The 24,608-nt window shown below is 33.1% G+C and overlaps 2 protein-coding genes and 1 long non-coding RNA gene across 4 annotated transcripts; 2 read left to right on the top strand and 1 right to left on the bottom strand.

Moving 5' to 3' along the window:
- The first annotated feature begins 1,527 nt into the window (after positions 1-1,527).
- On the top strand, positions 1,528-3,566 carry LOC140057315 (uncharacterized). The gene is made up of 3 exons (XR_011846910.1): positions 1,528-1,564; positions 1,913-1,996; positions 3,500-3,566. It is a non-coding gene; the product is annotated as an uncharacterized lncRNA (long non-coding RNA).
- Positions 3,567-4,306: 740 nt separating this feature from the next.
- Positions 4,307-5,815, top strand: LOC140057274 (uncharacterized). Its single transcript, XM_072102857.1, has 3 exons — positions 4,307-4,441; positions 4,794-5,375; positions 5,504-5,815. Exons 1-3 carry the CDS (start codon positions 4,357-4,359, stop codon positions 5,767-5,769), a joined length of 933 nt encoding a protein of 310 aa, XP_071958958.1. The 5' UTR covers positions 4,307-4,356; the 3' UTR covers positions 5,770-5,815.
- A 1,829-nt stretch (positions 5,816-7,644) lies between these two features.
- On the bottom strand, positions 7,645-24,300 carry LOC140057528 (ubiquitin carboxyl-terminal hydrolase 25-like). Of its 2 annotated transcripts, none has more exons than XM_072103226.1 (22): positions 24,203-24,300; positions 21,797-22,004; positions 21,548-21,689; positions 20,926-21,097; positions 20,716-20,805; positions 20,436-20,576; positions 20,216-20,304; positions 19,894-19,967; positions 19,199-19,347; positions 18,717-18,844; positions 18,312-18,407; positions 17,585-17,953; positions 17,008-17,186; positions 16,529-16,599; positions 15,812-16,040; positions 15,142-15,324; positions 14,588-14,739; positions 14,038-14,216; positions 13,546-13,704; positions 13,009-13,132; positions 12,623-12,815; positions 7,645-11,866 (listed from the first exon to the last, which is right to left on the bottom strand). In XM_072103226.1, the coding sequence occupies exons 1-22, from the start codon at positions 24,248-24,250 to the stop codon at positions 11,691-11,693; spliced, it is 3,351 nt and encodes a 1,116-aa protein (XP_071959327.1). In that variant the 5' UTR covers positions 24,251-24,300; the 3' UTR covers positions 7,645-11,690. The 2 variants fall into 2 exon arrangements, with proteins under 2 accessions (XP_071959327.1, XP_071959326.1); XM_072103225.1 differs by lacking the exon at positions 24,203-24,300 and adding an exon at positions 22,795-23,008.
- Positions 24,301-24,608: the final 308 nt, after the last annotated feature.

Consider the following 24,608-nt stretch of genomic DNA (forward strand, 5'->3'; position numbering starts at 1 on the left):
GCATTGAAATTAGATAAAGATTTCATTTTATTGATCCACAGGCAATCATATTAAATTTCCTTTTGAATTAGTATTTTATGACAATGTTTCTATTAATAAACGAATCGATATATAGGTGATCACAACAGATATTAATTGCATTGTCAACGAATCTTCACGTATACTTCAACATCAGACACATCTAGTTTTATTTGACGACAGAAGCAGAACATGAACGTATAACGCCTCACATAATGGAAGTAACAGTAACAGTTTTTCTTTTCTTGTTAACTGGTGCAAACACATGTAAGTAGTGCAAATTGGAATTTATAGAGCCAATCTCAGTTTAGATTTTTAAGGTAGGCCTACTTGGTAATGAAAATTATTTGAGGACTACGGGGCAACTCGCCTTAACGACGGGTTACAGAGTACTGACAGAAAATTATAATTTATTTTAGCAAGAAGGGTCAGCCTCATGCGCAAAGATATTGAGTTTGTTTACTGAAATAGGCTAAGGGGAGTTCAATTCTTTTTCGTCATTCATTCGAGAATAGTATTTCATTCTATTTTTTAAACATACAGTAGTAAGCCTACTTAATTAAATTAGCAAAAACTGGTTTCCACTACGACACAATTCAAAGACTCAAATAGCAACGCAAGTAATCTGAACGTGTTCAGATGGCCTGCGATTGCGCTTCCTTAAAGTGGAGGTGCTCTCAAAAAATGTCACATTTTTATTTTATTCAGTTCATAATAAACATTACTTTCATCTAAATTAAGGTATTTTTTAATGTTGTTGTATGCTGCATGGTAATTCTGAAAAACATCAAAAAATGCCATCTGGGGGGATAGTTCAAATTACAAACCTTTTTCCCTATTCATTTGCATATAAATTGAAAAAAAAACGATGAGTTTTAAAAGAATCGTAAAAAATATATGCAAGTTCCAAAAATATTATACATATATGTTTTCAGATTTTTCGGAACCCAAATTTTTCATTTCCGATGTTTTTTTGTCTTTTTTGGAACTTGCATATATTTTTTACGATTTTTTTAAAACTCATCGTTTTTTTTTCAATTTACATGCAAATGAATAGGGAAAAAGGTTTGTAATTTGAACTATCCCCCCAGATGGCATTTTTTGATGTTTTTCAGAATTACCATGCAGCATACAACAAAATTAAAAAATACCTTAATTTAGATGAAAGTAATGTTTATTATGAACTGAATAAAATAAAAATGTGAAATTTTTTGAGAGCACCTCCACTTTAAGTACGTCCTTATGCGTTGCGCCAAAACGGGGAACCAAGTTATTGTTAAGGAACATATGTTAGAACAATAGAAAAGTACAGACAAAGTTGTATTGATCAAAACGTCGAGAAATACGTTCTTTTCAGAATTAACCTGTGTACCACAAACAACAATAATGTTATAGTTTAATATACGTTTCTTTTATGTTACAGCCTATTTATCTTACAAGGTAGGGGCTACAGCAAAGTCTGCGTTCTCGTCAAAGGGTAATCCAGACAAAGCTGTTGATGGAAATGACAATTCTCTCTTCGAAGATGGGACATGTGCGCATACACGTAAGTGTTTCGCATAATTGAACTTATTGTATAATGTATCTCTAAAATAGTATCTCTAAAAAAGTATAACATCAATGACCTATTTACAGGTTAAATATTCAATCAAACACAGCTACTAAGGTGTCTGGAATCTCCAGAAGACTTGTAGCAAACAATTACCTAAACGTTGCGAAATTCTAAACCTTATTTACTTCTTTTTTTTTAAAGTACTGAAAACCTAATTTTACTGGATATTTACTGGACACGCAGACCTTCCAACAATATTTTAACATATTATTTATATTATATATATTATACTAGCTCATACTAAATATAGGCCTACTAATTATAAGGTATGTTTTATACTAGAGAGTTCATATCAAGAATGGATCAAAATTGACCTTCTGAAGGAATACAGTATTACAAGTGTTACTGTCATTAATAGAGTGCACGGTAAGAACACTAACGCAGTGCCAAATATTGATCGAAAAGTATACAAAGTTATGTCAAACAAGACCATATACACTGCTGCAATCGCGTGGTCAAGTTAGTGTTTACCGACCAACCGACCGACCAATCGACCGACATAATGAGCTGTAGAGTCGCGTACGCGACTAAAAATGGGGTCGTTATAAAAGAAAAATACTTGAATGAAGATTAATAACAAAAAAGACTTTGAATGTGCCATTTCGCCATTTTAATAAAGTTACACACTACTTCCGTAGAAAAAAAAATGTTTGCACTTATAAAACACAAATAAATTCAACCAAAAACCCATTAAAATCCTGTCAATTTGACTATTTTTTGCTTAACAATTTTACAGTTTTTTAGGTAAATAATTTGTCTTTCGATCCACTTGTTGGTATATAATAATTTTTAAATAATGATAAATGGTATATTCAACCAAAACTCTTCCTCCTCCGAGAAGAAACAAAAAAATAATAATAATTCGCCACATTTCGCAAACATGAAAACTAGTTAAGGCTGCGGTAAAACTTTCTTCGTCCGCTTAGTTGCAGCTGGTAAAATTGTGCCAAAAACATAAGTGTGTTTGTTGTTCAGTAACGGAATGCATATATTTTTTATCTGGGTAAGCGATTCATGAGCAAATCTTGAACTTTGGCCTACGGTTTACAGGATCTAATTAGGATCATCCTTTACAAAAACCGATGTTTGAAAACCCAATTATTATTATTATTAGTTCAGTTTGACGAGTTACTTTTGATTATTTTTGTAGGCCTTCAAAAGAAGTTTGAAGGATTTGCTTTTTCATGCTTAGCAAAGACACTCGACAATCCGCACGTACTAATAGTAAGTGCTATCGTACGGTACCTCAGTTGATGAACTTAATCTTGCACAGTGCAAATATATTTGTAATGTGTGGGTTAAATGCCTGGATTTTTAGTCTCTACAACTCACTATGTCGGTCGGTCGATAAACTCAAATTTGTCAATCGTGAAGGTAGTGGAGTCAGTCTTTACAAGAAAACAAAAGAAATGGTTAAGATAATAATTAATTGCCATAATTATTAGTTTCCTAATTCTGATTGGAAGGAACAGATTGATCATTTAGTTATTTTAATGCACTGCATTAATTATTTTTAATAGGTCTAAATGTTTATAATTAAACTGTAGGTAACCCAATCATGCTGTACCTGCATAGGGTTTTGAGTCATCATAGATGTATTAATTAAATCAGAGTTTGAATAGTTTATTTTGTAGATGTAATACAGTTAATTACTTCCGTAGAAAAAAATACAATAACAAATAATGTTTTCATTTATAAAATGACAAAATAAATGATTAAAATCAACCAAAAGTCCATTGACTGGCAGCCAATTTGACTATTTATTTTTCAGGTAAATAATTTAAAAATTAATAATAAAAAAATGATCATTCTTATCAAATTAACGGCTCTCAAGATGATAATCGAGAATTTTCCTAATTTTACTTAAAGAGGACACACAACTCCGATTACAAGATGCTGAAGTACGAATAGGTAATGACATAGGATCTATGGGTGGTAGTAAGTGTGGTACTTCCATAACCAATGCGCAGGTTATAAAAAGTCGAATCATTGACGTCATCTGTGATCAACCAATCAACGGTCGTTATGTTATGCTATGGAATCCTTTGAAATCAGGATATTTGCATATTTGTGAGATAAAAGTGTATACCGAGTACAACTATGAGGTCGGTAAGTAGGCCTATATGCTTCAATTGTAATATTATAATAACAATAATACAATAATATTTATTCGGCATGTTATATCAAACACAATCAGGAGCAAGCAACAGGCATCATAGGCCAGAATTAACTTCTCTTGATAAAAAAAAAAGAAATATTAAAATATATTTTATATGGAACGTGCCATAAAAGTTGAATCTTCAACAATACGTAATGATCATCAAATATAGTTTCAGGTCAAATAAAAAAAAACTATTTTTTTCTGATCCAACAAATAAATGTAATAAAACGAAACAATTACATTTCATTCTCTATCTTTCACTGGTTGATAAATTAAGCTTAGCCATTATTTTTGTACAATAAAAAATAAAATCCATTAAAAAAGAGAACCAGATGAACATTTTCACTAAAAATGTTAGTTAATAAGCGTAACTATGACGTCATTTTTTCCAGTTGAATGCAGACACACGCAACAAGGAGAGGATTATCGTGGTTTAGTATCAGCGACAACAACTGGAATCGTTTGCCAGAAATGGACAGAACAATCACCACATACACATAGCTACTCTGAAGATGTCGATACAGGAATCGGCCCACATAATTTGTGCCGAAATCCAAATAGTAAAATGGAACCATGGTGCTACACCACAGATCCAAGTGTTGAATGGGAATACTGCGACGTAGCACAGGTCAATATATCCTGTCCACTTGGTAAGTCTCTTCTCTTCTGTACATGTCATTTGTTGATGCTGACTTATTGTCGTTTCCAACTTCTGGAACCTGCTGTTTTGGAAACATGTATATAAAAGATAGCCCATAATCTTTAGCTATCGTGCATAAATTGGAATCTTTGTATTCTTTCCTTAAATTTATCCAGGTAAATTTAAAAATGTAACTGCACCTTTTTTTTTAATTTGGCCTATGAGCCTACTTTTTTCTTTCAAAATGAAACGTTCGGTTCTTCCTATTCCCGTTAATGTTTTTTTTTTTTGGAAAACACATCTTACAATTTCTCTTTAATTTGTAGCTAAGTACACTCACTGTCTTGTTTATATATTAACAGGAAAATTTGAAGGTAATCTTAATCCAGTTGGTATATGGCTGTTAAGCTACTCTTGTTTGCTTCAGTATTTCTTTGGAAGTATGACGTGGTCATCGTTTGGTGCTGAATGTGCGAACAGTATTTCAAGCACAGTTAACATGACAGTGAACCTGAAAGACGACGTGCCTGCTCTTACAATCGCTTTCTATATCTACCCTTACCATAACTCAGTGGGAAATATTGTTGAATTTGGCAATAACGACGCCCGTCTGAAAATTGAACAGACAAGCGGCGATAGCAATTACCAATCTGAAGTAACCGTGTTCTACGATAATCACCAGTTAACAAGAGCTCATGTCTTGCAACCAGAAGAATGGACATTTCTTGCTGTTACATTTGACGGAAACAAACAGAACATCAAACTCTGGAGGAATGGAGAAATCGCAAGCATCGCCAATACAGATTTCCAGCAAATACAACTGTCTCCTGTCAGTAAAGATATCAAGATTGGTGGAAATGGACTACAAGCCCACATTGCTACCGTCATGGTATACGACCGAGTATTAGATGAGTCAGAAATAAAGGCAGCCAGAGATAGACATGGTAAATACAATTAATAATAGAATCAAATTTAAATGAAAACCAAGAAAACTATCTAGTTGAATGTACCCCAGTCTGTTTATTAATATTAAGCTATATAGTACTAATATATATTATCGATTATCGATTAGTTTCAGATTATGGAATTTTTCAGAAAGTGATTAGCAGCCAAGTCAATGGTCGGTTTCTTCAGACTGCAATTGTTCGATCTAGTTTAGACTGCTCTCGGTTGTGTTTGGAAACGCATTGCTGTGACGCGTTTACTTTCAGAAAGAATGATAAAGCCTGTTCTTTGTTTGCGCTCATGAATAAATCATGTTCTCTGTCCTCGGCCTACGGACCCTTAGAAATATTTATGATAGAAAATGGTGTGGAATATTATCGAAAACTAACATAGTTGCTGAAAGATGAATATAGCAAATGAATTATTATAAACTGTATGGTGCGGCACGTCAATCTCGAGCTATAAATTATTTGAAGTCACTAATAATTATCTTATTAGACCTAATGTATGATTGGTTCAAATTGTTTTCATTTTTATATTAGTACTATCATTTTTGTCACATATTGATTTGATTATGTATTTGACATTACTTCATCAACAGCAACATGTCGTTAAAAAAGTTAAGTATGTCCATTATTTAAATTTTAAAGTCAATTCATATTTTTGTATTTATCACTTTTACATCCTAAATATTGATTCATTCGAACGAAATATGAGTGTGTTTAACTTATGCTAGTGTCGTGCTTTTAATCGTGATGCTACTTTATGTCATGTAATTTACACTGCGTCGAGTGGAAAAACCATAGTTATACGATCGGCACAGGTTCTGGTCACTCATCGAACATGCTCTGGTGGTAGAACAAGTCTTCTCGCTTAAAAAGGACTTAAAACTGGAAGTCGAATGTACACATCTGGCTCGTGTGCACTTTAAAGAACCCAGTTCATCTTTCGGGACAGTAGGCGGTTAGCACGGTGTACTGTTTGTTTCAATGTACGATACTTTGTTAAAACTGTCATTGTAATAGTCGATAGTACATGTAACGATACACCACTACAACGTTTATTTTGTTGTAATTATTAATTAATATAAACGTTGACAAGCAACTGTCAGTAACAAAGTATTTTTCAAGATAGCCATCCATTAGACAGTGTATACCGTTGAACTTAAATTCGTTTTAATTGTCAATAACTAATTATCTAACACAATTTAATCAGTGATCAGGGTTACATCACATTTGCGATTTAATACTTTGTTGAAACTGTCACTGTCAATAGTACATGTAAAGATACACCACTACAGCGTTTATATTTTTTGTCATTATTAATCAATACAAACATTGAGAAGGAACTGTCAGTAACAAAGTATTTTTCAAGATCGACATCCATTAGACATAGTAAATGTAACGATACACCACTACAACGTTTATATGTGTTGTAATTATTAATTAAAACGTCAAAACGTTGAAAAGCAACTATCAGTAACACATTTTATTTGTACACATTGTGCGTTTATATATCTAATAGTAGGGCCTACCCACACTCACAGTAATAAGTTTATTTGTACATGTGTTATATATCTAACAGTACTAAAGGTTTATTCTTTAAGGGCCATAGGTTTACCTACAGGTACTTGTGTTAAACCAAATACTGTAGTTATATTGGAATGTTCCATTCATCGCAAATCAATACATTTGTATAAACGTATATTAAATCTAAGAAAATAGGCCCGTCTTCAACATTATGATGCTGTACGCGATCTGTTCAACTGGTTTTCAGCTATTAAAAACAATTATCGTAGGAGGAGATAGGAAAATGCGAAGCATCCTCGTATTATTGTGTGCGGGTATTTTTCAAGATGGACATCCATTAGACAGTGTATACCACGATCGGAAAACACCCCTATTTGGGGCAAATCATTGAACCTAAATTCGTTTTAATCGTCAAACTAATTATAACTCAATTTAATTAGTAAACAGGGTTACATCAGGTTGTTAAAATCAGTACCGACAGTATGAACCAACTGTATATACCATCGAGTAAAAATTCTAGAAGGCGCAATTTACCGATTTTTTCCCTTACGGAAATTTATATATAGATTAGTAATGATTTTGAGGTGTTACTTTACGTTTGTATATTAATTAAATCTATGTTCAATGTAATACTACAAAGATAAAATATCGTTTTATCTTTTTAGACATTAATTCATTTTGAAATAAATGTGGGTTTCCACAAAAGAGAAAAAAAAACATGTGTATCCTGTGTATTAGTTTGGTCCATCGATATGTATTTGCAGCAGCATATTATTACGATTCTAATCATTCCACAATTTTACTTTTTTTTCTAGTTCATGGTATGCTACATTTATTTCTAAAAATTTTAACTGGATGTTTCCCCCAATTTAGTTTTTTTACATGTCATTCCTGATACCGCACACACCGAATTGTTCAACTACTGGTAGTCGTCCTAATTGTTATCACCAACATACAATACACTATCATCGGCTCTCCTTCTATTTGTTCTTTTCGTGAACACGTTAGCAGAATTGCTTTCCATTGAGTTGTTTTGGAACTATAGTGTGAACCATATTAAATTCTACTGGCAAGCTGTACAACCCGGCCAGACTTAAAGCTAAGACAAAAATATTTAAGGTTCTTCTTCGTGATTTTCTTTATGCAGATGATGCCTGTTTCTGCAGCCATTCTCCTAATGGTCTACAACTTCTACTTGATAAATTTTCATGTGCCTGTGAACACTTTGGTCTCACCATAAGTGTAAAGAAAACAAAGATTTTACCGTTTAAAACAACTGGTCAAAACAATTTTATTGTCAACAATTTTCTACTTGAAAATGTTAGTAAATTGTCTTATCTTGGTTCAGTTATAACTTATAACAACTCTCTTGATTGTGAACTAAACATTCGAATCGGAAGAGCTTCTAGTACTCTCAGTCAGTTGTCTGCACGTGTTTGGGAAAACAAAAATATTAGAGTGGCTGTGAAGATAAAAGTGTATATGGCATGTGTCATTAGCGTCCTCTTGTATGGAGCTGAATCATGGGCAACCTATGCTAGACAAGAAAAGAAACTAAATGTCTTTCACCTCCGCTGTCTCCGGACTATCTTAAATATCAGATGGCAGGACAGGGTAACAAACAACAGTATCCTTGATAGATAGATGTGGCATTCCTTCGATATTTACATTAATTCGACAGCGAAGACTACGATGGCTTGGTCATGTCAGAAGAATGGACGATACAAGAACTCCAAAGGTTATGTTGTATGGTGAGCTAGCGAATTGTAAAAGATCCAAAGGACGTCCACTTTTGCGTTTCAAAGATGCATGTAAAAGAGACTTGAAGGCAATGGACATCAATGTTAACACCTGGGAAAAAAGGCTGATGACCGAAAATCATGGAAAGATTGTATTAAGGCAGGACTTGTACACAGTGAAGAAAAATATCGTATGGAAAATGAAGAGAGGTATCTGAAAAGAAAATCTAGATCAGCCACTGGAACTCACTGGAAAACGGATGAAATTCTCTCCAATGTCGTCTCCATAGTCAATCTTGACTGAAGGATGCCTGATGAGTGTGAACCATTAAAGCTGTGGGTTGCTGCTCATTACTAGTGTGAACCACCCAAATAGCTGTTGTAGAAAGCTATTCATTAATAGTTATTGTAGCATGGTAATCATCACCACCCATTAAAGGTGTTGTACATGCCTATAAATTAGATAATAGTAATTGAGATCACCGTAAAATTACTACACTTAAAATCAGAAATCCTGAAAGTCTGGTTACCGGTACAGTTTGATGGTACAGTATATCTCCCAGTTAAGTATATTTTAAAAGAAGCATTATTACTGTCCGACATTAGAAAGAGGAAGATATAGATTAGTTTTATGGGTGTTTTATTTTTGTACAGCTTATTTATAGATTGGTGGAAATGGACTACAAGCCCGCATTGCTACTCTTACGGTGTATGACTGAATATTAGACGAGTCAAAATGAAGGAAGACAGATATCGTTTATAAGACGATAAATAGGCCTACAAATCACAATATTTCTTATAGAGATGTTTCATAACATATAACTAAACAATAAGGTCGATTTTCATAACTATTTCTTTTTCATTTAGTTGTTAGACATAGCCTCTCCTAAAAAATACCAGCCAGGGAGCTTAACAGTTTAATACATAGGTTTGCCCTATTTTGACGTATTGCACAGAATGCTCCACCTCTTTGAGACCACCAGATATTTACTTGTTCGCAAAGTGGTCTCAATGTACAATTTCGTCGCATTTTGGAAAGTCATCTAGCTGACAACACCATATGTTTATTTTAGAAGAGTAATAATAATGTTGATTTTATTGATTAGATTCAGGGCAAGGGATTTTCCGGAAAGTGAGTAGCGGTCACATGATTGTCCAGTATCTTCAGAGTTCAGCTTTTCGATCAATTTCGGATTGTTCTCGATGGTGCACGGAAAATCATCGCTGTGATGCGTTTGGTTATAGAAAGAATTATATGGCCTGCTGTTTGTATTCTGATATAGGTCTACCAGTGGAAAGCTTTGCAACAGAAAGTAATGTGAAGTACTATGGCTGATTTAGATTTTTTTAAATCAACCGAATGATTATAATTTGGTTATAACAATGTATTTTTACATTTTGTACAGTGTTGAATCTTGTATTATTCTCTTATACTTATTGAAATGTCAGCTAAAAAACGTATAAAATGATTGATTAATAAGCAGATAGGCCTACATATTTTATTTGTTTTTTTGGCCAGGGCAATAACCACGCTTACGCTGCGCATTCAGAATAGAGGAGATAAAACGCATCGTCATTAATTTCTAAAACTATACAGCCTTTCACAGCATACTGTTTATGACATAATTACTCTCTCTGACTGGAGTAGAACATACAATAATTAGTAGCTTATGGCGTATTCATAGTTTTGCCGACATAATAGAGGGTTTTTTTTACATACAAATGAAGGATATCATGGTTAACAATCTATAGAAGAAAAAATTCTTTAAATAAGTTAAGCTGAAAAGTGAGACTTTACCATTCACTATAGTGGCAATATTCTCTCTAGGGTGAACAGCTATAACTAACCAATCAGACGTCAGACACCAACCAACAAACGTGGGTCTGGTTACATTGCGTCTACTACACTGTATGCTGTTTGTTCACACTTTTTAACATATTTCATGAATATTTCTTTACCATGACCGAATGAATTTCCCAGTTTGGGATAATAAAGTTTTAATGAATTAAATTTGCGTTTGAATTCTGGGATTTCGCCTCTTTGCTTACGTTAATTAACGTGAGCAATTTAAGAGGGGCTAAAAATCCAGAGGAGGAATAAACATTACTTTGATTGACAGCTATAATATATATGCTGCAATTATTACACTACTGAAATATTTAGAGATATGGAATGCTGAAGACTATACCTGAGACACACATGTCCAAAAGAAGTTTGTATTTCTGAAGAAGAGTGGAACAGACTATAATCGAGAATGCACTCTGTGTAAAAAGTATAGTCATCAGTGGTGCACCCTTACTGTCATTGGTGTGCCATGCAGATAGATATAACACACATAACACATACAGTAATGTAGTATACCAATTCTTCAAAAGCTTTGATTAATGATCTGTGTCACATACTCTCCCGGTTTACAATCTACCTACCACCATGAGCGGAGGCATAAAACTATAAAAAAAATTCCAATACGCAACAAATTTACCATTTAGTTTTGACCGCTTATATTGGGAACTACATCTACTGTAATTCTCTGTAGATCAGTGTGGTTTATATTTAGAAATAGAGCTGTTTTGCATCATCTCCACCAATAAAATGTGTAAAATAATAATAATAAATGAAAATTTCTATAGAACAAGTATCCTCCACCCAAGTGGCGCTATGTGCAGTAACAACTAGTAAAAACATCAGCATATAGTGATGTTTTCAGATTGATCTTAAAGCTGTTTAGACTAGTGGAGTATTAAACTGTTGTTGGTAAGCTATTCCATGAACTTGCAGTGGCAACATAATCTCCGACCCCACTGATTTTTTATCCTACGCTCTTGAAGCAGGTTATGTGACTATGTTCGTAGACCTCTATGAAATGGTTCATAACAAGCTCTGATAAGTACGCAGGAGCACTGCCAATTGATTTTAACCATTGGCAGATAATTCAACCACTAATCTCTGAAAACTGGTTTTGGCATCACTAAGGCTGAATCTCAACAAACCAGCTCTCACTTGTTTTATTGCATTGATTTATTTCCCTATGGAATGCTCCATATGCTACGAGATTGAATCTTTGTTGATTGCTAAAATCTGTTGCTTAATGTTTGTAAATTGTTCCATTAAATTCTCATTGGAGTCGTTCTCTTCAAGAGGAGGCGGTTTTATTTTACAATTTTCACCAGAAACATCAACCAACTTTGCTAAGATGTCATTCAATTTTCCACTCAAACGATCTAAAAAGAATGAGATGTTTCTTTTAAAATCGATTATTAAAAATAACTATCAATTCTAGATAACATATGCTCACTTAAGACTAATGCTATATCCTTCCATAAATTAAATAATCTAATTTTTCTAAAGCTTATTTTTCTGTTGCATCAAAATAAATGTCTTTTTAAAGAATGTATACCAATTTCTAACTATTTATAAAAATATAAATTAAATAACATTTGTACATAGAAAAACTATAAAAAGTATAAAATGTATCGTCAAAATATTAAAATTATATAGAATAAAATAACACATTTATACATACGTTACCTAAACATAGATATAGACAAGACAATTCTATTCAAATCTTTCAACTGCTCTGTAAAATATTCACTGTCTAAGGCTTAGTTTATTATGAAATTGACATCTGCAATCGTAGCGTGATAGAAGCGTGCGACTTGCGTAATCTCCATTGACATGCAGCATGGGTTTGCAATAAATTCATACTTGTCATGTTGACACAATTATGCCAGGTTATTTTCGCTTATAACACATGATCACAACATCAATCAATATTTCCGATATTTAAGTTTTACAAAATAAATAATTCTGTCATTGCTGTGGTTCAACAGAAAGTCTATGATATATTGGTTGCTAACCTTTGACTTATCTGGCCATGGATGGGTAGTTGGCACTTTATATAATTTGTACAGTATTATTACCCTTATTAAAACATTCTAGATGATATGACTTTAATAATAGTATCGGTCAATGCTTACCACTCAGCCGTTGAGCAAGGTGGCTGCACCATCTTTCTCGTATGTCTTCTTCTGTCTGCGTATCTTCTTGTAGTGTAGACTGATTTAAGATAACCACACCTGGGACAATAAGATCACTGACCACCTGAAGGCCGTTGAGTGCTTCCATCTCATCACCTGACTCAAACATGTCACTACATTGTTCATTAACTTGCTGAAGTAGAATTGAAAAAAATAATTTAACTAAGAAAAGCCACATCAACCAACATCGGACGTATCTGAATTTCCAACTTAAACTAAATTCTCTGTAATGTATATCCACATATGCTATCATATGTAAAATATATTAGGCTACTACTGTATTACAGAATTTGCCTACACTATGTTATACTATGTTTTTTTCTTACCAACAAACACTGTCTCCTAAATTGCGCCAACACATTTGGGTCAAGACCCTTAAGTTCAAATTCACCTTCAAATAAATTATTCATTTTACAAGCATGTACAAAATATGGTAAGGCTTCTTGGTAACTGCAAAGTAAAATAAAAAAATATTTTAGTATAATAATTACTCATAAATACAAAATATATAATACAGTTATACAAATAGGATCCGGAAGTAATTACAACCATTCTGCCTATGGAAATTCAGAGTATTTACTTAATTCCATCCATATGTCAAAGTATTGCTGGTCTTTTTCTTGGGCATCTGTCTTCTTTTGGAACTATTTACCCATCTCTATCCATCGACCAACACTAATTTCAAGGCTGCTTGAAAACTCATTAACTTATACTTTTCCAAACTTTTTACTTTTGCTGTCGACATTGATGATTTTGCATAATGAGCTATATAAGCCTGAATTATTATTAAATTACTTTCATTGACATTATATTTTATCATTTATAAGTAGATTGCATCCAGTAGAAAGCATATTGCATCTTACTTTTCTTTGTAGTATTTCTGGCAACCTCCAATCAGATACAAGACAGATTTTCGGAATGTTTTATATTCCATATGCCACTTCTTGTAGATTCCATCTTCAGACTCTGTTAGCGTGCTGCTGTCTAAAGAGCGTTGAGCTAATTTTCTTACGGCTTTTGATCTGCATTTATGAAAAAGTTTCAAAATGGATGAATCAAAAAGTTAAGAATACAAAATATCAGGATGGGATTTGGATGTAGAGAACTTCAGTCCTGTATCCAGTATATCACCTAAGTAAACCTAAGAAATATTTATGCATTACCATTAAAACACTGATATTTTAAGTTTTGCATAATGCGCTATCTAAGCCTGACTCTATATAGTCTCTAATAATGTATCTTTATATTATTTATAAGCTTTTTTAGTCAAGTGATCAAGCAGTGTTTTCATGACATATTTTGTTTATTACCTTCAATTATTTTCTCATAAAATTAAGCTTAGCTATTCAACTTACCTATTATCATAGTTAAGTTGTTTATCTGCAAACTGCTCTAACAGTGCTCTATCAGTTACAAAATCAGGTGCGGAATTTTTAATAAAATAAACAACCGCACTCTCTAATCTCACATCTCTGACATGATCAATCGGTTCCGCTGCCAATTCCTTTAGCCTAATAAATTCATCTTCACAAGACTACAAATAAAGATCAATTTTCTATATTCAGGTAAATATGTAGGTGATGAGCTGTTAGAAGCAAATTGGATTAAGCCTATGTGGTAGGGTGGTCAATTTTTCCCAACTTTCCTGGGCCTGTAGCCACCAGTATGGTTGGTAATGTTTCAACCTGACCACGTTTTCACAGAGACCTTTGACAACCCAATGGCTTAAACAGAGATTGTTCCCTTTTTTCCTGCGAAAAACGCACCACTTTATTTCTTGTGGCTACATCACTGTTTTCACACAAATAAGGAGAAATATTATGTTTTTAAGTATGGTAGCTTCAATATTAAGGGAGCATTTTGTTTGTTCATGATGGTGACCCCCTAATAGGGGTTTTATTGTACCTGCTTAAGAGCAGCATGAGGGCCATCTTTGTTGAAAGTTTCTGTCATTTTAGTGATGACTTCTCTGCTTGCCGTTAACTGCATCTTTGAGTGTTCTGTAGTGAAAGTAGGGGCTGGAGAAGCTGGGGTTGGATGTGGTATAGTGGAGTCACCTGTAATAAAACAAAAATCAAATACAGGGTTTATGGGCTAACTTACTTTTTTATATTTTGGATTTGGCTAGATGCTTACTGTATTTGAATTTTTCCAATATCATAGGAACATTCCGTAATACAGCAGCTTGTGTTTTACAAGTATTGCATAGTAACATAGATCATGATAATCATGAAATGCTGTATTACCAAATGTTCATATGACACCTTGCAAATATTGTCATATGTGGAGATACAACACTGAGAATCAGGTACTTGATGAATGATAAATACATTTTGACATTAGCAGGGTAAATAATACAAGCTGTCAATGTGATCCTTTATGTATAAAGTTGTTGCTTTCTTAAGCTCTTCACAAAATTAATTTAATTAATACATTTAACTAATAACAAAATCTAATACCTCCTGCCATAACTTTATCTTTACTAACACTATCATTTTCATTTATTGCTGTTTTAACTTCTTGTCGGTTCTTTTGATCCCATGATGACATCTCGCGTTCAAATTCCTCATTGTCTTGGATAACAAGGTCTCGTAAGTCTTCACTTAAGGAGTTCAAACCATTACTTGTTTCATCATTGGATTCTAAATATCAATTTCACTAAAGTATTATTATTCTATTCGGACATTTTTTTCCTAATTTGTGGAAAAAAAGCGAAGTCACTTCCTTGATAGAAAATTAATTCAGAACAGAGACCAATACTTCACTTCGCATACTTCAAATCATTCAATACTAATAACAAATTGACACTACTATTCCTCTTGGGTGAATTCATGCAAGAAAAGGGGGAACTTATTGTCAAAGGGAAGAAGTGACGATTCCTGAAACGGTACTTTTTGCGTCTCTTTAGATCATTCTTATAGGAGCTCACAGGAGCGCCGGCCTAATTACGCCTGTATTCAATATTATGATTATTATACTACACTAAAAATTATACATTATTAGTGTATATACAATATATGAACTGGTGGCACACAATACAATTAAGCTTATTTGGTAGCCCAAGTTGTTAGCGGCCGATTTGAATCTAACAGCTTTCTGTATGATACAATTGGTTATACGTTTACAAACCTTCAAACAATTCATGTTTACTATCATCCACATAGATCAAGCAATAGGCACTTGTGTTGCTACCACCTCCAACCGACTCCTGCTGAAGTTCCTCCCATGTGACTTCTGTCACAGAGACATCGTTGAACTTAAGCCAGACATTGCGTGCATGGTTAAGCACGTAGGCCCAATAATGACCTGAGCTTGCTTGACCTTCATGAACCAACACAGCATGAAGATTGTACTTGTACTTTGAAAAGAAACAAAGTATATTAAATAATGATTTAATTAAAATAACTTTGATATTTAAATGTTCTGTAAATATAGATGAAAAGTCAAATGGCCGAGCGGTTAAGGCAGGGGTGCCGTTTACAACAATATCGGCATAGGTTCAAAGGCAAATCACTCCTAGATCTGGCGGTGGATCAAGTCTTCTCGGATAAGGACTATAAACCATAGGTCCAGTGTACACAATTATAACCCGTGTAGACTTTAAAGAATCCAGTTCATTATTTGAGACAAGTAGGGGATTACTCTGGTAAACTGGTTTACAAAATAGCCCCTTTATCAGAGGGATTACCACCTATCTGATAGAACAGTGATTAATTTACTATTGGTAATTTTCAGCCATGTGTGGTGAAAGACATAAAATAAAAGATAACAAAAAAGTATAATCAAAAGTATTTCAATTTGTCCACTGTAGTTAGTTTACATAAAAAACAACAAAATTACATCTACCTGTTTCATATCATCGGCATCATATATAGAAGCTATATCATTTTTAAGAGTGTTGATACACTGTTGTAACTCTGAAAAGAATTATTTTTAAAGAGATAATATTTTATTTTTGTAAATCTTGTTTATTTTGTTATAATTGCAAATAGTAAAATAACAATTCATACACGATTTACATAAAAACCAGCTCTTTCATAGAGCAATGGTTGGGGAATGAACACCAACCTTTGGAATTAGTAGGCAAGTTATCTTAACCGCCATACCACAACTTTATTCATATTCTATGCATCAACAAAATTTAGTTTAATTATGCATTACTCATTAACTAATTGGTTTTTATAAAACCAATTTTTTTTTTACATTATATACCGGTATTATCTGTGACCAGCTGGGCAAAATCAGGGTATTTGGTAGAAGAATAGGTATCTGGTAGAAGATAGGGGAAGGTAGGCATGTATTCCAACTTTAGAGTTGCACCTTACCTTCTAGATCCATCATGACTTCTCTTCTCCACCGGTGCAGGCAAGTTTGTAGTGTATTTAACTCATCCTCTGTAACATGTTTTGGCACTGGTGAGACACTAATAGACTGGCCTACTTCCATTGGAGGGGTGTCTAACTTTTGGGTTATTGCATTTTCTATGGATGGTTTTGTCGGTGTGCTTTAACGAAACAAAAATCAATAATTGTGTAAATAGTTTTATTGTATAGTATATACTGGTTATACCTTAATAAATAAATCTTTATACCATAATAATATTATCCTGGATTTATAAAGCACATTTGTGAAACTTCTGAGCATTGTAAATATTATTACTCTGGTCATTTTTAGATGAAACATGTATGGAAATATACTTCCATAATGCAGCAAGTAATCAGCGCAAAGTTGTGTCTTGACCTTACCAGGTACCCATTTGTACACCTGGGTGAAGAGAGGCAAACTTAACCAAAGTATCTTGCCTAAGGATACAAACAATGCGACACACGTTGGATTTAAACTCACGATCTTACGCACACTGCGCCACACGGCCATACAATTTTAATACTGAAGGCCACTGACCTTTCTCTTGATGTATCTGGCGAAAGCATTTCAACGTCTTGGGGATAGCCACCGGCAACGTCATCATCATTACCCAAGGAGCCTTCAAATCTACTACTAATGGACGGTTGAGTTGTAACTATCTCTTCTTTACAAATTCTATGTATATCAAGAGTATTATCAGCGTGTTCAATATCTACAGGATAATAGTCGCAGTTTCTCTTTGTGCCATGATTCGTTCGACACGTTCGAGCCCCTTGCTTACGTGGTGAATTTCCCTCATCATTGTAATATGGTTGTGCCACTGGTTTGCTGTTGGCAAACTCTAGAGCGTATTGCAGAACATCATGAAGTGGAAATCTTTTGGCACCAGAACCATAGTTCATATATCTGGGAAAAGAAATGTTATATATATAGACAAATCTGTTTTAAGCTCTGTCTAAACTATCAAACTTTATGCGACAACAAAATGTGATGTGCCCATATATGGATACAATGATGTCATATTATTACTACCATATTTGGGAGCATCACACTTTTTTTGTCTAAGTGATAGTGTAGACAGAGCTTCAGAAACCATACAAACAATATTCTACCGCAGTTTACTGCAGTAACTAAACTTTGTTTACTCTTTAACCTCTTTTTGCAATTATATACAAGGTATGTATTGACAAATTAGAGAATTAATATTTTAATGCACCCTAAAACTTTAATTAAGAATAACTGTAATCGAATGTTTGTAAATTACCTTTCTAAATGTTTTTGAAGTTCTGCAACGTTTTCTTTCATTCTACGTACTTCTTCTCGCTTTTTTTTCGTCTTCTCTCGATTACACGCCATGTATCTTCAGAAACAAACAAGATACAGTTAAAAAGCTGATTTTATTAATTATATAAGCTAAACAATTTACAGTAGTTCTAAAAATGTTGCAGAAGGAGAATTTCAAATGCACAAATGCAATTGTTACTTCAACTAACTAGAACAGAAGCATAAGCCATCACAAAGTTTTAATAATGCACAACTTACCCTTCATAAAAATTTTTCTATTTTTTTTCATATAAGAAAAATATTGAACTCGGCTTAAAGTTTAAATTTCTTAACCAAAAAGACATTCCACCACCAAGAATATAAATTTTTTTTTTATATAAGTTACCTGTCCATGTAAAGGGTCCTTGGAAAATTACATCGATTATGAATCTTTTCAGCTTTTCCGAGCGCTTGGTTAAAATGAAATCGAGAAAGTTCAAATGTCACTACTTGGGGCAATCTTGTGAACCAATGCTGTAGATAAGTTTGAAAAAAGCAGTACATTTCATGAATCATAGATGTGCTTGAAAACCTGTTTATACAACAACTACTAAATCGAAACAAACTAAACTCATACGTTATTTCAGTGAAAAATGTAGTTACTAGAGTGACAGCATCAGAACAATGTTGATAATGTCCCTTAATTGTGTATTGCACAGATATATAAGGGATAGAATATCATGATTTCCGGACATTTTTTATTGTCGATCGTTAAAGTTACGGGGATCAACAGAGTTGTAACGGCAAATGGAGATCGTGAAGAAATATATGTCCAATATAAATATCACAACAAAGGGGAAGTAACCGATACATTTTTAGCCTCATTACCTCTTGTCCTGATTTAGCTGACGTATCACTGTTTACATTTTCAATTTCTCCATGTGCAGTAGATGCCTCAATGCTGTCATGCAATTCAACAAAATCTTTAACATGTAGTGGATATTGACCAAATGTTTCTTCATTTTTGAAAATCTTTCCTGAAAAAAAAAAGAAATTACATGCACATTATATATACGTATACAATAAAATATATTTGTTTTAATATATGTATTGATCTTCAAAACATGTTCAGTAAAATAATTTCTGGAACAAAAGTAAAAAATAAAATAACTGATGCAATGCATTCATTCATTTATTTATGGTAAAACACAGTAAAATATGTGCATGGTTTAAAATTATTTTTGTTTGTTCAAAGTTGAAAATTCACATAAAAAAATATAAAAATGAGTAAAAAGAGTTAAAGTTTGTAAAATACAAATAAAACAAATCATTTAAAATACAGATTAAATACAATGTTGTATAATTACTCTAAAAACAAAAAACAAATTACTGTTTTAACTTTTAAAAATGAAATTCGGCAACACACTTACTGCAGTAATTATAAAACACAAGTGGCAGATCTGGGGAGCGCAAGATATCAAACAGTAGTTCATGATTTCATGTTCTAAGATGTCAAAATAGGGAGCACTCACTCGAAGTGTAAAACCACTGGATCTGCCCCTGAACACTAAGTAAAATCTTACCTTCATTTACACCAAGTGACATGAACTGACCATAGAATAAATGAAGCATTGGGTTTGCCCACTGACTCTCTTCACTGAAATGTCAAATTAAGGAATACAACTTTAAGATAATGAATAATTAATTCTGTATTAATTTAGGATACCGTAGTTTAAGGGGGAGGCCGCTTAATTATCCTTAACGGCTATGTGGCTTCTCCGAGAGATGTGTCTCTGAATTGTCATAAATAAAAAATAAAAAAAATCAGACTTCATGGTTGTCATGGTGATTCAGACTTTTTTTAGGACAAATATTTCAATTTTTAGTAGAAATTATAACACATACCCTTCTTTTGGTGTTGGTGGTCTAGAACAGTCCGATTTAAATGTTTCTTCTAACCATTCTAGTAGCTTGTGAGTAAATTCACTTACATCCTATGAAAAGAAGATATTTAGCTTTATCTGCAATCTATGTTACAGTATTATAACAAAATACCAAAACAAATCATGACAGTCTCATCTGTTACTGCTGTAAAAAATGCAGTCACTGCAGTAGAATAACTTACCTGCTGACTGTCACCATCATTGTTGAATGCTGCTTTAAGTATCTGCACTGACTTTGTAGGATCAACATACTTCCTGTTAGTCCCAATCATCAATGCAAACAGTGCTCGTAATTCTGCCATAAATGCCAGATTACGCTGCTCCTATAAAAAAAAGAGAAAATTGTCAATCCTATTAAAATTGACTTTCAAATTTTTGTGACATTATTTTGTTGTTTTTTTTTTTCACTAATGTATTTTCATTGTATGCAGTTGTTTATTTTTTTATTAATTGAAGACTTACTGCAGTATGTTCTGCGGACATTTTGATTGCATTGGCTGGCGGAACAAAACCAAGAACCAATCTTCTAAAGACCGGAAGATGAAATAACGACTGAGAAATAAACAAAAGCGGTAAAGTACCACAGTATGCAAATAATGAACACTGTATTCTCTACTATTAAACAATTATAAACTTGTTTAATGTTTTTACAGTGATTAGAAGACAACCAACCTGAATAACGGCACTAAACCAACAAGTATTTCCAACATTCTTGAGGCCGACTGGCCAACCATTCTCTCGCCGTCTGTCGTATGGATTTAGTGGGTCTAAGAACCAGCCACCATCACCACGCCGACGTTTACTTCCTGTACGGACTGATTCAGCAAGACTTTCTTCTAAAGCCCTGTAAATAAATAAAATTTTAATAAGATAAATAATGTGTTTTCAGTATGCAACACAATGGCAAAATTCTACAGACATTGTAATCTTAAAATAAATAAAAGATTTTTTTGCCGCACACTGGGGCGCAAACATTTGTGTTTTGTTTGGTGTGAATTAAAAAGATAAAACTCTGGAAGCGTTCCAAGGACACACCTAAGACACCATATGACAGGTGTTGTTTAAGGTCAGAAGATGACTGAACATCATGCATAGCAATATTCACTAGGCTATTTTTATTTAAAAAATCTGGATTGATTATCATATGAATGGAAACTTTCCTCAGTTTCTAGTTGGTGTGAATGGTTCTAGCATCTCATACACGCTTGTGTGTTCCTCTGGAGTTTATTTAATATTGTTTAATGTGAAACAGGTTTTTAGTCCTGTGACACCTACTAATAGGTGGATATATTACCTGCTGAGTTCTTGATCCTCTGTAGACACGCCCTGAAGTGCCGCTGGCGGTCGAGTAGTATTAGCCTCTTGGAGACTCAGAGCAATTGCTCGTTCCAAATCATCCTGACCCTCTTTCTCATTCGTGAGGTCAATCACACCAGCTGTATAGGAAAGAATTTGTTTAATTTGATTATTTTATTCATTTTAAGTTTAAGTAAAACTGGTTCTACCGTACAATGAATTATTTGTTTATAATACTTTGTCTTACTTGATTTATCATTCACATTTCTTGGTCCAATAAAAGCAGTATTGGTGGCAACATTTGCAGCGGGCGTTTCAAGTTTATCGGCTTGCGTCGTCAGAATTGCGATAGCCTGGTTCACATCACGTCCACTTGCTTCATAGGCTTGCTTGATCGTGCCATCATCTTTCACACCAGTCACTTCTTTGAGTTGGTTAATTGCTATCTCTTGATCCTGAGAAATGAGATATTAATTTTTTACATACAAATTTCTCATTATTTACTATAATACTTATCCTCACTAATGGTTAATGGTTATTGAATTCAGAAACAACACAAGACAGAGTTTTGAGTGCTGTAAAAACCAAGGGCAAAAGCAGATGCCATTGCCAGTACACAAAACTAAGTTATACTGTATGAGGATACAACCTTGTTGGTAATTAGGGTAGAAGTCCAATTATTTGTTTCTTTTAAAGATGTATTGTCCTCCAAAAACATGAAAAATGAAGTTTAATTAAATTAGACTTTGAAAAGGTTATTTTGTAGTTTTAATAAAGTGAATCACTTTCGTAAAAAAAAACGGAAAAAAATAATGTTTTCACTTATAAAATAACATGATAAATGGTTAAATTCAACCAAAAATCCATTGGCTGCCAGCCAATTTGACCATTTTTTGCTTTAAATTCCAATTTTTTCAGGTAAATAAATTTTTTTTCGATCCAATTTTTGGTCGAAGTCAATAACTATTATGACATTAAAATGCCATATTCAACAACAAAAATTGTAAAAAAATTTTTAACACTTTTTTTCTATGATAAAACAATATCATTCCAAATGATACACAAATTAAAACATCTGTAAGAATTCATGTCATCTATCCTCTGTTTGGTGTACTGTTATACAGTACTGTAGCCCTCTTCATGCTGTTCTGTCTCTGGATAGGTCTACTTTACGCATGCAGTACAGTATTGTGGGGTGTCTCTGTCTCTCCATATTCAACATCTATGAATGCTGATGAAACTAACCTCTTGGCTTATCAATCTTACATATCTACTACGGCGTGTCACTGGCTTATTATAAGAATTAACAATAAAATCCTCCTCTATGCTCTCTGGTCTCAGAGAAGATTTGCTGTCAAGCAACACAGACATTACAATCAACGAAGATCTTAAACAAATTTCAAAAAGGCTATATCCATCCAATAATTAATTTTCAATTAGGACAAAAAATACAGTTATACTCTTGAATACAGTGCATATACTACTGTACTGTCAACACAATTAATATCAACTGTTCACTGTTAGATAATCAACAGCCAATCAGTATATTGGATAGATAAAAGATAAATGATGATTGGTTGCTCTTTGTAAAATCCCCATAGGACTTATCACTGGCAAGGTATGTGGGGAATGTCCATCCTAATTTGGTGTTGCATCCACTGTTGACCTATGACTTATAACCTCACTAGTCATTAACTATGGCTAGACTTTTGACCTGACCTGGTCTTGACATACATTACCATTTGGTAGGTTAGATTAACAAATAATAAATCAATAAAATTTACAGTATGACATCAACTGATTTGACATCAATTGTTGATATGATAATTGATATTAATTAATCAATGATTATGTGTGAACATTACCCTTTTGGCTTGTCATCATTCAATAACATATTTTTGTTCTATATTTTGAATATAAAAATAATAAATCAATAAAATACATGACATTTACAGTATGACATCAACTGATTTGACATCAACTGATTTGACATCAACTGATTTGACATCAACTGTTGATATGATAATTGATATTAATTAATCAATTATTATGTGTGAACATTACCCTTTTGGCTTGTCATCATTCAATTAAACATAATTTTGTTCTATATTTTGAACATACATTTCTCCCAATTCTCATTATAATAATGTCTTTTCAATTATTAACATAATGTAATAACTAATATTTATACAGTATTATTATTATGGATGGGTTCATTCATTTATCATATGGCCTAATCTAAGCCCTACCAGGACTACTTTGTACTGGGAACTTACTGTATATAAATATTAAAAGCCTTTTTTTTACTTAAATCTTCAGAAAAAAAAATAACCTTGATACATTTTCTTATCCTTCCATTGTTCAATATATTAATTGTAACACGCCTGTTAGTTACGTATTTTGTATTTTTAAATTAATTAGGATTGAATGTACATCGAATCGTAGGCTAGGTCTACCTAGTCCTAGCTTATTACAGCGAACATTTAAGACAAGGCAAGAAGGAAAACACACCTGGTCCCACCGTTGAAAGGGGAAACGTTCGATTTGTACAAAATGTGAGCCTGGGAAAATACAACAAAATTAAATATAAATGCGTAATTTGGCAAACATTTTTATAACAAACATGAAAAGATAAAATTTTATATTAACTTACTTGTGCTAAATTCTTTTGTTGTTGGAAAATTGTGTGTTCCACCGTCATTTTATTTCAACAAAAATACTGCCTTCCGATCCTTCTTTCGACTAGGCATGTGTCTTGTATACAAAATACATTAGGTAGGTTAATTAACAATCTGTCCCCCTCACTTTTTCATAGATTTATGATTAAAAAATAACGAATACAACTACATATTTCCAATTTAATTAAAGATTGTAATAAATAATAGATTTTTTAAATTACAAAATACATTTTGAATGTTTTTGTTAAAAATAAGATTTAACTAATTATCTTTACTTGCAAAAACAGTGGGAGTGAGTAAAACAGAATAGCGAATTATTTAAAATGAAGTTCCGAATGTTATGATACAGAAAGTCTAATTGGATGATATCAGAAGTATAGT

The sequence above is a fragment of the Antedon mediterranea genome, chromosome 8 (assembly GCF_964355755.1).
Source record: "Antedon mediterranea chromosome 8, ecAntMedi1.1, whole genome shotgun sequence".
Lineage (NCBI taxonomy): Eukaryota > Metazoa > Echinodermata > Crinoidea > Comatulida > Antedonidae > Antedon > Antedon mediterranea.

Coding starts and splice junctions, on each gene's coding strand:
- LOC140057528 (XM_072103225.1), bottom strand. CDS start 22,920: ATGTCTGTGTTGCTTGACAGCAAATCTTCTCTGAGACCAGAGAGCATA. Junction 20,577..20,715: donor TGTCCGCAGAACATACTGCA/GTAAGTCTTCAA, acceptor TTTTTTTTATAG/GAGCAGCGTAATCTGGCATT. Junction 19,968..20,215: donor CCACCAACACCAAAAGAAGG/GTATGTGTTATA, acceptor TTGACATTTCAG/TGAAGAGAGTCAGTGGGCAA.
- LOC140057274 (XM_072102857.1), top strand. CDS start 4,357: ATGGAACCATGGTGCTACACCACAGATCCAAGTGTTGAATGGGAATAC. Junction 4,442..4,793: donor CAATATATCCTGTCCACTTG/GTAAGTCTCTTC, acceptor ATATATTAACAG/GAAAATTTGAAGGTAATCTT. Junction 5,376..5,503: donor GGCAGCCAGAGATAGACATG/GTAAATACAATT, acceptor ATTATCGATTAG/TTTCAGATTATGGAATTTTT.